We start from the raw sequence: 14,754 nt of genomic DNA on the forward strand, positions 1-14,754 counted from the left end.
GGTGAAAACGGGTCGTGTTCCCCCCCCCCCCCCCCCCGGGCTCCAAAGGCCAGAAACAGGCCCATTTTCAGACTTCTGGAACTTCCGGGAAGCCCGTTTTTCGCCCTCCCACACCCTCCACGCGGGCTCTATACTTACCAGGCACGATTAACAGGCCAAATGGAGACTCCTGGGAGGGGAGGGGTGGGCGGGGCCAGCCAGTCCTTGCAACAACCGTTTTGGTGAACCAGATGCAAAATTAGCATCCAGTTCGCCCAAACCAGACCGAACTGGATGAATCCCACTCCTATTATTATTCATCAAGGCTTTTTATCTTTCCTTCCAATTCTGCAGAAGTTTCATTCTAGCAGGAACCTCAAAAACTTGTTCTGGGATTTGGCCGAGTGTAAAATGTAGCCAAGGTTGTTTCCCTTGGCTTCAATTTCCCGTAGAGTATAAAAATATTCTTACCTGTAAGTTTCGATTTCCAGGCTGAGTCCAGCTTTCACTTGCAGGAGTTCATGGTAATCCTTCAGGTACTCTGCGATGGACATGGTCAAGTAGCTCTTCTCTTCTTGAAGGGCTTCAATTATCATCTGAAAACACAGAAATAACCTTGAGTGTTGGGTGGTACAGGTCATCCTCAACTTATGACCACAATGTAAGCTACCAACAGATGAAGAGATAACAAAAAAGATATTAGATTGTGCAGAGATGAATAGGTTGACAATGAAAATAAAGGATAAAGAGGAATCAGAGTACTTCAAGACATGGGGAAGATTTTATGATTGACTAGAGAAAGGAAACTAGAAAAGAAAGTAGGGAGAAGATGCACTGTTAAATGGAAAAGGGAGGGAAGAAAGGGAAAACAGAAAAGAAAATATTAAACATATAAGTATACATTTAAGAGCGAGATATAAAGGGGGGGGAATATAGTTAGGATAGATTAGCGAAGGTAAGGGAATAAGAAATGATATCATATTATTTTTGGGTTTGCGGAAATACCATCCCAAGGCAACATGAACTGAGATTTGAAAGAGTATAACAATAGAAAAGAAAGGGAGAGAGGAGGAGAGAATGAAAGGAAGACGGGGGAAAGAAGAAAGAGGTAAGGAGAGGAGGATGGAAGGGAGAGGAAGAGAAGAGAGCGTAAGAAGGGGAAGAGGAAGAGTAGGAGTACGGGAGAGGTAAGGGAAGAAGGAAGGGGAAGGAGAGGAGGAAGGAAGGAAGTGGAGAAGGGAGGGAGGGAGAAAAGAAAGGGAAAATGAGAGGAAGGGATGGTAAATGAAGCAACCCAAACTGTATATTATAGCCTATTAAAGGAAATAATAAATGTATAAAAATGATAAATGTAAAGAAGGATAACAATTATGTGAATGTATACTTAAAATGGTATGTAAGAGAACAAAAAAATAAAGAATTTTCGGGGGGGGGGGGGGAGAAACTTATGACCACAATTGAACCCAAAATTTCCTGTTGCTAAGCAAGGCAGTTGTTAAGATGGGCTTTTCCCCATTTGGTTACCTTTCTTGCCACAGTTGTTAAGTGAATGATTACAGTTGTTAAGTTGGTCATATGGTTGTTAAGTGAATTTGGATTCCTCGTTGACTTTGCTTGGCAGAAGGTCGCAAAAGGGGATCACACAATCCGGGGACAGTGCAACCGTCATAAATTGATCACATGACCACGGGGAGGCTGCCACGGTCATAAGTGTGTGAAAAGCGGTCGTAAGTCACGTGTTTCGTTGCCATTGTAACTTTCTCACTAGACGTAAGGTTGTAAATTGAGGACACCTGTAGCCATGTGACCCAAAGCCCAGCTTTATCAAGGCTTGCTTTGCAGTGGGGGGAGAGGGGGGGGCTTTCCACACTAAAGCTTTAAACTGCTTGGCAGTTTCTGTGCAGAGGTTACCTGGAAATGACTCTTTGGAGATTTGCAGATTTCAATCCTTTTTTCCGCTGTGATAGCAGGTAGTCAGTTGTTTGATCACAGCCTCTGATCAGTTGATCCCACCAGGTTCTTTACATCTCCACCCATTCCAAAAAAGTGAGTATCAATTTCCTTCCTTCCCTATTCTCCTTCCTTCCTTCCTTCTCCTTTCCTTTCCTTCCCTATTCTTTCCTTTCTTCCCTATTCTTTCCTTCCTTCCTTCCCTATTCTTTCCTTCCTTCCCTTTCATTCCCTATTCTTTCCTTTCTTTGCTCCTTCCTTCCCTATTCCTTCCTTCCCTCCCTATTCTTTCCTTCCTTCCCTCCCTATTCCTTCCTTCCCTATTCTTCCCTTCCTTCCTTCCCTTTCATTCCCTTCCTTCCTTCCTTCTCTATTCCTTCCTTCCCTATTCTTTCCTTCCTTCCTTCCCTATTCCTTCCTTCTCCTTTCCCTTCCTTCCCTATTCTTTCCTTCCTTCCCTATTCTTTCCTTTCTTCCCTATTCTTTCCTTCCTTCCTTCCCTATTCCTTCCTTCCCTATTCTTTCCTTCCTTCTCTATTCTTTCCTTCCTTCCTTCCCTATTCCTTCCTTTCCTTTCATTCCCTATTCTTTCCTTCCTTCCCTATTCCTTCCTTCCCTATTCTTTCCTTCCTTCTCTATTCTTTCCTTCCTTCCTTCCCTATTCCTTCCTTTCCTTTCATTCCCTATTCTTTCCTTCCTTCCCTATTCCTTCCTTCCCTATTCTTTCCTTCCTTCCCTCCATATTCTTTCCTTCCTTCCTTCCTTCCCTATTCCTTCCTTCCTCCCCTATTCTTTCCTTCCTTCCTCCCCTATTCCTTCCTCCTCCTTTCCTTTCTTATTCTTTCCTTCCTTCTTGACCTATTCTTTCCTTCCTTCCTCCTTCCTTCCTTTCTCCCTCTCAAACATTTCTCAATTTCCTTCCTTCCTTCTCTATTCCTCCCCCCGCCCTTTCTCTAATTGTTGCCTCTGCAGTGCTGCAGATAATAGGGAATGTTGAATAGAATTTTGTCAATTTCCCAATCTTTTTCCATTTAAATCATTTCATTTCACCCCCTCCCCGTGTTTGTTCAGCTAGTCCAGGGGTTAGACAACTATGGTCCCTTTGCAACCGTGGTAACTATGAAATTCTGGGAACTAAAGTCCACAGCTTGCAAAGGGGGCATAGATACCCCCACCCCTGAGCCGGTCAGTTTCACTTATCCTGCCCCCCTGGCATGATTTATCTGCTGTTGTTGATGTGTGGTGTGTGTGTGTGTGTGTGTGTGTGTGTGTGTTCCCCATTAGTTCAACTTGGAAGAATGCTCAAACAGGGAGTTGGGTTGGGTAGGAGGAGGAGGAGCAGAGTATTACGTTACGGAAGCACTAGTAAAACCCTGGAGTCAGGCTGACTCCCTCGCCTGCAGGATTCTACCTGGTGGATGGCTGGTGAGCTGGACAGCAAAGCCAGGGGAGGAAAGTCATCGTGTGGCCCAGAACAACTGGCACACTCGTAAATCAACACTGTTGAGCAGTGACTTGGAAAGTCACAACCGAGGACAGGGTAGGAACTGGCAAGGGGGCTGGCTAACATCTTGCCAACCTTTTGCTGACAAGAGACGGGTGCCCAGAGCTTTAGCTCAAGAGCAGGGAAAGTGTTTTGGCTCCGTTACTACTGTTGAAAAGGCTCGGGTGGTTTAGCCAGGGAAATATTAAGGGGAGACATAATGGGGGTCTTTAAATATCAGAGTATCTCCTGCCAACAGTAAGGGACAGAAAAGACAGGATTGCAACCACCCACAATCTCCCATATGTCACTCACATGAAAAGCATTCTGACCATCCAAATAAGCATAATTCTGCCTCTTGTCATTGCAGAGTTCTCAGAATTGGCCATTCCTTTTGCTCATCCTGCACCTACGGGCAATCCTTGTTGAGCATTTAGTGGCCATTCCTAGTTCTGATGGTGATGAAAAGGAGGTTTTACAACAAACGTTTGCATTTACAAGCTTTACCAACTTGGAAAGCTGAAATCGGTCAGTAAGCACAGTTGTGGTTTCACTGCTTCTCTTAATGACTGAGTTCCCAGTACCAACTGTGGTCGCTAAATAAGGATGATCTGTATTGGTACTTACATGTGAGTAAATACTTTTTAAGTTCAAGATTCTTAGTTCATAAAATAATAGGAATGGAATGGAATAGAATAGAAAAGAAAATATGGAATGGAATGGAATGGAATAGAAAAGAAAATATGGAATGGAATGGAATAGAATAGAAAGGAAAATATGGAATGGAATGGCACAGAACAGAAAAGAACAGGAGCTGGAAGGGACCTTGGCGGTCTTCTAGTCCAACCCTCAGCTCAAGCAGGAGACCCTATACCATTTCAGACAAATCATTGTCCAATTTCTTCTTAAAAACCTCCAGTGATGGAGCACCGGCAACTTCTGGAGGCAAGCCTTTTCACTGATTAGTCACAAAATCTCTCCATAGTTCTAGGTTGGATCTCTCTTTAATGATCTTCCACCTATTACTTTTTATCCTGCCTTCAGGTACTTTGGAAAATGAGCTGAACTCCTTTTCTCTGTGACAGACCTTCAAATTTTTGAAAACAGCTATCACGTCCCTCCTTCTCTTCCCTAGGCTAGCCATGCCCAGTTCCTGCAACCATTCATTGTATGTTTTAGCTTCCAGTACCCTAATCATCCTGGTTGCTCTTCTCTGCAGTTTTCCTAGGCTCTCAACATCTGTTTTGTATCATGGCAACTGAAACTGGTTGCAATATTCCAAGCGTGGTCTTACGAAGGCATTATAAAGTGGTACTAACACTTTTCGTGATCTTGATGAAATAATTTTTCTTTCTTTCTTGATGAATTTCTTGATGAAACTCTAACCCCCTGTGATGGAGTCCAGGACTGCATTGGCTTTGTAGACAGCTGGCTTCATTCTTCATTGTGCCAGGGTGGCGCAGTGGTGAGAGTGCAGTACTGCAGGCTACTTCTGCTGACCACCGGCGGCCTGCAATTTGGCAGTTCGAATCTCACCAGGCTCCAGGTTGACTCAGCCTTCCGTCCTTCCGAGATGGGTAAAATGAGGACCCAGATTGTTGGGGGACAATATGCTGACTCTGTACACCGCTTAGAGGGGGTTGTAAAGCATTGTGAAATGGTATATAAGTCTACGTGCTATTGCAATTAGGGAAACAAAATGTTTGCCACTGGAATTTGAGCTAGAGAGCTGACTTAATTAACTTTCACCTAAGACGCTGAGCTTGTTGATCAGAAAGCCCCCCAGTTCGGCGGTTCGAATCCCTAGCGCCGCATAACGGAGTGAGCTCCCGTTACTTGTCCCGGCTTCTGCGAACCTAGCAGTTCGAAAGTACGTAAAAAATGCAAGTAGAAAAATAGGGACCACCTTTGGTGGGAAGGGAACAGCGTTCCGTGCGCCTTTGGTGTTTAGTCATGCCGGCCACATGACCACGGAGACGTCTTTGGACAGCGCTGGCTCTTTGGCTTTGAAACGGAGATGAGCACCGCCCTCTAGAGTCAGGAACGACTAGCACATATGTGCAAGGGGAACCTTTACCTTTTACCTTTAAGCCTTATTAAAAAGGGTGGCCACAGGAGAGGAAAGGCCCTATTTCACTATAATGATATCATAAAGGTTGTTTTGCAGCAGTTTGCATCCTTCCTAAAAGATGAAGAAAAAGTCTTTTTTCCCTTCCAATATAAAACCATGGAGGCCATCTAAGGTGACCGATGGCCTGGAATTCAAAACAAAGCAAAAGATATTTGTTTTGTAATTAATTTCCAAACTGTGCTGCCAAAAGGCACAGTAATGCCCATTAGCCTAATGGAAGTAAAACAGGAGAAGCAAATTTCAGCAGATGAATTTATAGGTTTTCAGCATAGAGAATCCAGAGGCAATATAACCCTGAATGCCAAGAGTTTGGGAACAGTTAAGAGGGATACCTCTTTCTTTCCCTCCTCTCCTCATCTGGGAGTTTCTCAGAAACACTTAGTGGGAGAGCAAAATGTGAAATAAGTGGACGTTTGATGCACCCCTAAGATTTTCCATAGGCACAATTGTGTTACCTCAAGTGCAACAAGAGACCAAAGTGTATTGAACTGGAGGTTCACACACATCTGGATGAGTTACCCTTCCAGCTACCATATATAGACTCCAACTGATACAATGGTGAATGTGCTGAACTAGAGAAATCAGACCAGAAGTTCTAGTCCTCTCCTAGACATGAAAGCCAACTGGGTGACTTTGGGCCTATCACCAAGAGGCGGTGAGTTCTAGTCCTACTTTAGGCATGAAATCTGATGGGTTGACTTTGGCCAATCATCAAGAGACTGTGCGTTCTAGTCCCACCTTAGGCATGCAAAGCAGCTGGGTGACTTTGGGCCAATCACACCAAGGGACTGTGAGTTTTAGTCCCACCTTAGGCATGCAAAACAGCTGGGTTGACTTTGGCCAATCAACAAGAGACAGTGACTTCTAATCCCTCCTTAAGCATGAAAGCCAGCTGGGTGTTTTTGGGCCAATCACCAAGAGATAGTGAGTTCTGGTCCCACCTTAGTCATGAAATCTGACATGTCGACTTTGGGCCAATCACCAGGAGACACTGAGTTCTAATCCCTCTTTAGGCATGAAAGCCAACTGGGTGACTTTAAGCCAATCACCAAGGGACTGTGAGTTCTAGTCCCACCTTAGGCATGCAAAACAGCTGGGTTGACTTTGGCCAATCAACAAGAGACAGTGACTTCTAATCCCTCCTTAAGCATGAAAGCCAGCTGGGTGTTTTTGGGCCAATCACCAAGAGATAGTGAGTTCTAATCCCTCCTTAGTCATGAAATCTGACTGGTTGACTTTGGGCCAATCACCAGGAGACACTGAGTTCTAATCCCTCCTTAGGCATGAAAACCAACTGGGTGACTTTAAGCCAATCACCAAGAGACGGTGAGTTCTAGTCCTGCCTCAGGCATGCAAGCCAGTTAGATGATTTGCGGCCAATTGCCAGGAAATGGTGAGTTCTAGTCTTACCTTTGGCATGAAAGCTGGCTGGTTGAGTTTGGACCAATCCCTCTCTCTTAGCTCAACCCACTTCACAACAGGGTTGTTGTTGTGGGGAAAATCGGGCTTGACCTCTTGAGTTGGACAAAATAAAGCTGAGATACAAATATTTAAGAAAGTAGCTAGCCAAGTGTAATGACCACTGCAGGATCCAATCTGGGTCGGTCACTGGGACCAGAGACTTTGTCTTCCAAACTTTCAGATTCCTGCTGTGTCCTGTGTTAAGCCTAACCTAGAAAGAAAATCCATGAAGATAGGCTAGAGCAGGGGTGTCCAAACTTGGGAACTTTAAGACTTGTGGACTTCAACTCCCAGAATTCCCCAGCCAGCCGGCTGGGGAATTCTGGGAGTTGAAGTCCACAAGTCTTAAAGTTCCCAAGTTTGGACACCCCTGGGCTAGAGAGAAGTTCCCTGAGGATGAGCTCCAACCCAAGTCCGAAAGCTTGAAAGACAAAGCCTATGATCCAGTGATTGACCCAGTTTGAATCCTGCAACATTATCCTGGGACGTGTGGATTTGCCTTCATTCATGTAATAAATATATTGTCAGGCCTGGTAGCCATCTTTTACATTGTGCCTTCAGGCCTGCCACATTCAATGCTGTGGGAAACTGGGAGGGGGAATTATATGGAGTATGGGAGATATATAGTCGAAATAACATTCCTTTCTCAGAGAGTCAAGGACGTCTTGCCCTGCACCTGGAGTGGTGTGACTGGGAGGCATCTCTAGTTATGGATGGTGCCTGATTGGGCCGTGTGATGGACATGTGGGTGCTGGGCAGGGACTTGGACTTTCGTTTGGGTGGGGAAAACCTGGAAGCTTTCAGATTCGGGTTTTCCCAGATGGGCCAATATGACATCTCTGATAAAATGGAACTTGGAGGAAACTCAAGTCGCGGAGTCTTCTTTCATTGGGGGTGTCACTTGGGACCCTGACATATATTGCTTATCCAGTCTGCCCCAGAGATATATTTATTACACTTTCCTAGCAGCTTTTTCACTCAATGGTACAGGTGTCATAACACCTGTTTTTTTTCACATTGAGTCCAATTGGTTGCCTGGGGAAAAAAATCAGATGATTGCCATTCCATCTGAGCATTTCATAGTCTTTTCCCGGAGCCAAAATCACTGCAGAATCGTCATGGCAGGCTGCCCTGGGTGAAATTTAAACCTGGCCATGCTATTCTCAACAGGGGAGGTTGGAAAGGGTGACATGTCTTCATTTCTCTCTCTCCCAGAGAGAACATTTTGTCCTGGGCTTTGAGAGCGGAAGCCAAAATGTGAGCCATCCCATCGTTTTGTTTTGCTTCGTGGGGATAAGATGGAAGACGTTACCAGGCTGAATTCATTTCCCCATCCGCTAGATGAATAACTATATCTAGACTTGTAGCAAGGGGAAAGTAACAGAAATACGTAGCTACAGCAGTGTTTTCCAACCTTGGCAGCTTTCAGGCGGGTGGACTCCAACTCCCAGAATTCCCTAGCCATCTGGCTGGGGAATTCTGGGAGTTGGAGTCCACCCGTCTGAAAACTGCCAAGGTTGGCAAACACTGATCTGCAATTAGGCAAGGAGTCCGAAGCTTAGAGAAGTAGTTATGAAAGCTTAATCCTCATTGCAGTTTAAATTTTAAAGGCTGGAAAAGAACACATTTTAAAGTTGATGCAGAAAGGTTAACATTTATGCGGCCTGGATCCTCATTGTTGCCACCATCACCAAACGAGCAAGAATTAATTTAGGAGCCCTGGAAGCTGTAGTATAGGGAGAACAACTTAATCATGCTATTAAGATGCACATGGTTTAAATCAGTCTTTCTCAACCTTGGCAGCTTTAAGATGGTGGACCTCAACTCCCAGAATTCTCCAGTCTGGGGACTTCTGGGAATTGAAGTCCACAGATTAAAGCTGCCTAGGCTGAAAAACACGGTGTAAAACTTTTAGTTTCTTGACCCTATTACTTCCTGAAAAGTGCAAAAATCTCAGAATTAGCCTAGAGCAAGTTTACTAAAAGTGGAGTGAAACAGTTCTGCTTGGAATTCTACAGTATTGAATATATTGTTGCCAGTGAGAATATGTTGATTGAAATCAGAATTATAAATGGGTAAATGAATATCCCAAGAAAAGATTGGGAGATGAGCCCGACAATCAGTTTGAAGCTGTCCCCTACCCTTTTTTCTCCAGGGGTCAAGGGGCAGTATGGGCTGTGTCTCTTGGAGGGTGGAGCCTTTAATGGATGGGCAACTGGCAGGAAGGCTGTATATTGGGTACAGGCAATCCTTGGCATTCCTTGAGAAAAGACTGGACAATCATTTGTCCAAGATATTATAAGATCTCTTGCCTTAAGGGGGGTTGGGAGAGGAGGAGAGAAACGAGGCGTGGAAAGGGGAGAGAGGAGAAGGAGAGAGGAAGGGGAAGTAGAGAAGGGAAGGAAGGCAGAGGGAAGAAAGGAGGGAGGGAGCGGGAAGAGAGAGGGAGAAGAAAGTGATGGATAAGGTACAAATATAATGTATGGAGAGCACAAGAGCCAATAATTGTTTTGGGGAGTTGACGGTAAGGTGAATTGATGTAAACATTTAATAATACAACAAGATATTGGTTATATAACAGTATACATTTAGATTATATCTTATGAAAATGAAAAAATAAAAAACTTTGAAGCAAAGATCTCTTGCCTTGGGAAGAGGGCTGGACTAGCACCTCCAAATCCCCTCCAGCTCCGTGAGTCTCTAAATTCTATTCCCATAACTGGAATCCTAACTTATTTGGTCAAAGAGAAACGAGTGGAGGAGAAAGGCCTTAATTAATTAATGAACCAATTAAGCCTAGATAACAACGGAGTGCATATCATTTGGGGCCAAATGCAAAACAGCTTCCAGAGGCCAGGTTGGGCCCATGGGTAGTGCTGACTATCCAATAAACATCTGCAGGCAGTCCTCGACTTACAACCATTCATTTCGTGACCATTCACAGTTATGACGGCACCGAAGAAAGTAACTTATGATTGTTTTTCACACCACCTTTGCAACATCCCTATGGTCATGTGATCAAAATTCACATGCTTGGCAACTGGTTCATATTTATGACGGTTGCAGCGTCCCGGGGTCGTGTGATCCCGTTTTGCGACTTTCTGACCAGCAAAGTCAATGGGGAATCCAGATTCACTTAACAACCATGTCACTAACTTGACAACTGCCGTGATTCTTTTGACAAGGGTGTCAAAAAGGTCATAAAATGGGACAAAAATCACTTAACAACTGCCTCCCTTAGCAACAGAAATGTTGGGCTCAGTTGTGGTCATAAGTCGAGGATTACCCATACTGACCAACGTCTTACACATAAGTAAGGTTGTGAAAGTATAAACCTGATTTCTTGCTTTATTGAAAAGTTTGGTATCAGCGGGAACATCGTTTTGGGGCAAATTACTCCCTCCACTAGCTCTCTTGAGAGTTGCAATGGGAAATAAGATTAACCTGTTTTATCAGGAGAGTGTAAACATTCCCTGAAATTATATATGTATCTATGTGATGTTTGGAGGAAGGAAAGCATTAGAGGAAAACTAAATGTATTATTAACGAATCAATGGAACTACTTGCCTCCAGAAGTTGTGAGTGCTCCATCATGGGAGTTTTGTGTTAAACGCATGTTTCACAAACAGAAAAATAGTTTGTCGGGAAAGTGGCTGCCTGCGTAGGGTCCTGGATTGGGGCTGAAAGGAGAAAACGGAAGCAGTAGGCTCCATCGCATAATTGGGTACCCCAGGTTGCCCTGTCAAAAAGCAGCCCATCTCTGGAGGTTTTTAAGAAGAGACTGGCCAGCCGTTTCTCCTGAATGGCTCTCCGGCTGGAGAGAGGGTTGGGCTAGAAGACCTTCAAGGTCTCTTTATTCTGTATTCTTGCATACTATCACTACTTCAGATTGCTTCGCGGGGTCTGAGCAAGGAAAACCAAGTCCGAAAAGGAAGGCGAGTCACCTTTTCCTACCGGCTGTTTCAAAAAAGAAAAACCCGGAACGCGCCAAGAAAGTTTTCCGATGACCAACCGGCTTTTTAAAAAGGGTAGCGCAGAGGCCTTCAAACTTGGCAACTTTAAGACTTGTGGACTTCAACTCTCAGCTGGCTGGAGAATTCTGGGAATTGAAGTCCACAAGTCTTAAAGTTGCCAAGTTTGGGGACCCTTAAGGTAGCGCTTCAGCCCCCAGCATCTTGGAGAGCTCCCCCGGCCTCCCTCGCTCGCCCTGCCCGACGGTCCCACCTGATATTCGGCCAGCTGGGCGCCGTGGCTCTCCTGCTGCGCCAGCCGCTCCTCTTCCAACCGCTCGCCCAGCGCGCAAAGCTCCTGGCAGCGGCGCCACAGCTCCTCGAGGCGCCGGCGGCTCTCTTCGTTCTGGGCGCGCAGCTTGCGCAGGTCCTGCTGGCCCAGGCGGCCCCCTTCCAGCTCCTGCAGCGCCCGCAGTTCGGCCTCGTAGCGCTCCAGGCTCTGCGCGCAGCTCCATCTCAGCACCAGCTCGTAGTCGGAGGCCAGCTGCCGCCTCTCGGCGCGCCCGGCCCGGAGGACGCGCGGGGCAGGCAACAGCAGCGCGGCCGGCCGCTGCTTGCGCGCTTCCTGCAGCCCTTCGTGCTCGGCCAAGAGCTGCTCCAGCAGCGCCTCCAGAGCGGCGCAGTCGGCCCACAGCCCCGCCAGCTCCTGCTGCCGCCGGGCCAGCTCGGGCTCCAGGCGGCGGAGGCGCAGCTCTCCAAGTTGCGCGCTCAGCCTCTGCAAGCTCTCCAACTCGTGGCGCAGCGCGTCCCGCTCCAGCTCGCCTTCGCCTTTAGCCCGGCTCAGCTCGGCCACCACCCGGCGCAGCTCGGCCACCTCTCGCTCCGTCTCCTGCCAGCGGCCGGCGCGCCCTTCCCGGCCGCGCAAGGCGGCCAGCTCGTGCGCCAAGCGCCCGTTCTCCTGCTCCAAGTCCCGCACCCGCCGCACGTAGAGCTCCAGGCGGGCGTTGAGCTCCCGCAGCTCGCTCTGCTCGTCCCATTCGTCCCGCTGCATGGCCGGTCCAATTCCCTTCTTCGGCTCCCAGCCCGCCCGAGCGGCTCCTCCGAGGCGCGCTGCCCGCTCTTGGCCTGCCGGCAGCTGCTCCGGCGTTTTGGAGACGGGACGGGACGGAGGGTGGGGAGACCGCCGGGCTCGGGCGGCCAAGCAGCGGCCTCTGCTGGCGGCGTTCGTTCCTGAGGAGGCTTCTTCGGGAGACCCACCCAAAGTCTCCGTTCCCGAGCGATTTTTGGTGTGGGCGGGGGGAAAAAAGAGAAAAAGGAATGACCCAAAAGATGTTGAGTTGAGAGGTAGGAAAGTTGGACAAGACGTTGGATGGAATTTCCCCCATTTTATTGTTTCTTTTCCATTTCTATTTAAAGAGATTCCTCCGGATTTCCTTTCTTCAAATAGTCGAAGTCCCATCCCAATCAGAAGAACAATGAAGCATCATTAGAAAGACCAACTCATGATTTCAACCTTGGTCTGACAAACCACTGTTTGCAATCTTTCTTCTTCCTTCCAATGATCTTTAAATTCCTCAAATAAAATTCTAACATCTGTTTTTCCCCCACATTCTTTTTGTCTCTTTCCCCAAAGTTCTTGTTGTCTTTGTCAGGCTTCTGTTGCCCTTCCTGTGTGACAACTCCTTTTGTAAATCCAATAAAAAAGATTATCCACGTTGTTGCTGGTTTATTATTTGGATATCTTTTTACATTTTAAAATCTTCATCCAATTCAGAAGTGATATTTCACATGCTCACATTTGCAAACCGGTAGGGAGAATAAGTGAATACCACCCCTGATCCAATTCCATTTGTAAATCCATTATTTCCATATTTTTCTTGTAGACGATATTATATTAAAAAAAATCTATCTGTAAGACAGTTTCAATTTTATTCAATGTGGTTTGTTCCTATCCAATTCCAATACTAAAATTAAATAATTACAAAACTTCCTGGCCACTCCCAGGACACATTTCTTTTCAAACTGCCATCTGATGCCCTCTAGTGTCCAATCTTCACATTTTTTAAAATCAATATCCAAGTATTAACAAGGGGAAAGGAGAAAGGATTAACTTCAAAGTCTTCCATCAAGCCCATCTGAGCCAATATTCCATTTAAATTTTACAGTAATAAACTGCAATCACCCTTTTGCTGTATATTTCAGGAGGGAAAACTTATAAGGCTTGTAATTTTCTGTTTTAACAGACGAAAAAAGAATCCACTTATTAAAGACAACCAGATGTGGTTCTGGAGGCAATCTTTAACACGGCAGCTAAAAAAATAACCAACCAAAGAGATTTAAAAGATGAGCATTAGTTGACCCTTGAGTCTGTAAAATGAGTCTGTAAAAGACTACTTTAATAGCTTTGAGCTTGGTACAATCCTGCAACTCCCAGCTGTTTGCAAGAAACCACAAAAAACATTTGCTTTTGCTGTGTGTGTACACACACACACACACACACACACACACACACACACACACACACAGAGTTGTCCAGAGTCCATGTGGGTAATCTCAAATTCTCTCCTAGATCCAGAGGGGAAAAAATCCATCAATCTGGATCCAGCATACAGCTAATCCACAGTTAATGAGTATTTGTTTAGTCACTGTTCAAAATTACAATGGCATTTGGAAAAGTGATTTACAACCAGTCCTTGCACCTATGACTGTTGCAGTATCCTTAGGGCAACTGCTGGGCAACTGGCGTGTGTTCATAACAGTTGTAGCTTATGATAGTTGTTTCGTGACCTTCCCAGCTGGTTTTCAACAAGCAAACTCAAAGGAGGAAGCCAGATTTTTAAAATGACTTGTGTGGTTCAACTGCATCCATTCACTTAATAGTAAGGTGACCAACTTTTTTACAATGAAAAGGAGGACAAATAAATTGGAAAAAAATATTGTAAATAAAAAATATATATTTTATTCATTGCAACAATAATACACTAAAATATGATATATGCATAATAAAAACATTTGTAACATTTTATATTGTAATTATGCTTACATGCCTGTTAATTATTATTTAAATGAGTACTTTTCCATTGAATTGCCCCCTACTGCAATACAAAATTCTCCTCTGCAAATATTGCAGAAAACAATGGCATCTTTCTTTGATATGAGGAATGGAAATTCCTTTTTCTATTGATCGTTGAAATGGCATTTCCTCTTTTTTTATTTTTCCATCCCTAAATGAAATTTAAAATTTAAAATAAAATATAAAGCTACATGAACGATGCAAGCACATTATGAATAAATAAAATTAATTATTACAACTGAAACTTTAATAACATAAGCAAATAAACTTCACTAAAATTTAAATTATTTTACACTTCTGTTGACAACAGGGTTGTATAAACTTGTAAATAAAATTATACGTATTTGGAAATTATTAAATAGATAATGAATTAATAAAACATGAATTGTACTTACCTCTGTATAATTGAATATTCGCTGAGAAAGGAAGAATTACCATGAGTCATTCAATTACCGACATGCCGTGAGTCTACTGCGTGCGTATGTGCCATGTCGTGTTTCGGTAAGAAGTAAAGAAAGCCACTTGCACGCGGCGCTCTCTCTCAAGTTCTCCTGTGCGGAGCACATGCGTCTCATAATCGCATCTTATACTGCACTATACCGAGCCTTGACAAATTGTCATGTCAAATACAAATACATCACATAACGCGCAACAGATTAGTCTTCAAATATCGAAAAGGAGGACATGTAGGAGGACACTTTTCGAGGGAGGACAGAACTTACAAAAG

The 14,754-nt window shown here is 44.9% G+C and overlaps 1 protein-coding gene across 1 annotated transcript in view; it reads right to left on the bottom strand.

Annotated features, from left to right (window-relative positions):
- SYNM (synemin) overlaps window positions 1-12,133 on the bottom strand; it is a 31,393-nt gene extending 19,260 nt beyond the window's left edge. Inside the window, exons 1-2 of the mRNA XM_081964804.1 lie at window positions 11,229-12,133; window positions 451-575 (exon numbers count right to left, since the gene is read on the bottom strand). Of these exons, the coding sequence (XP_081820930.1) occupies window positions 451-575; window positions 11,229-12,005 (902 nt within the window). The 5' untranslated portion in view covers window positions 12,006-12,133. The remainder of the gene's footprint in view (window positions 1-450; window positions 576-11,228) is intronic.
- Window positions 12,134-14,754: the final 2,621 nt, after the last annotated feature.

This window comes from Natrix helvetica (assembly GCF_964273705.1).
Source record: "Natrix helvetica genome assembly, chromosome: 12".
NCBI lineage: Eukaryota > Metazoa > Chordata > Lepidosauria > Squamata > Natricidae > Natrix > Natrix helvetica.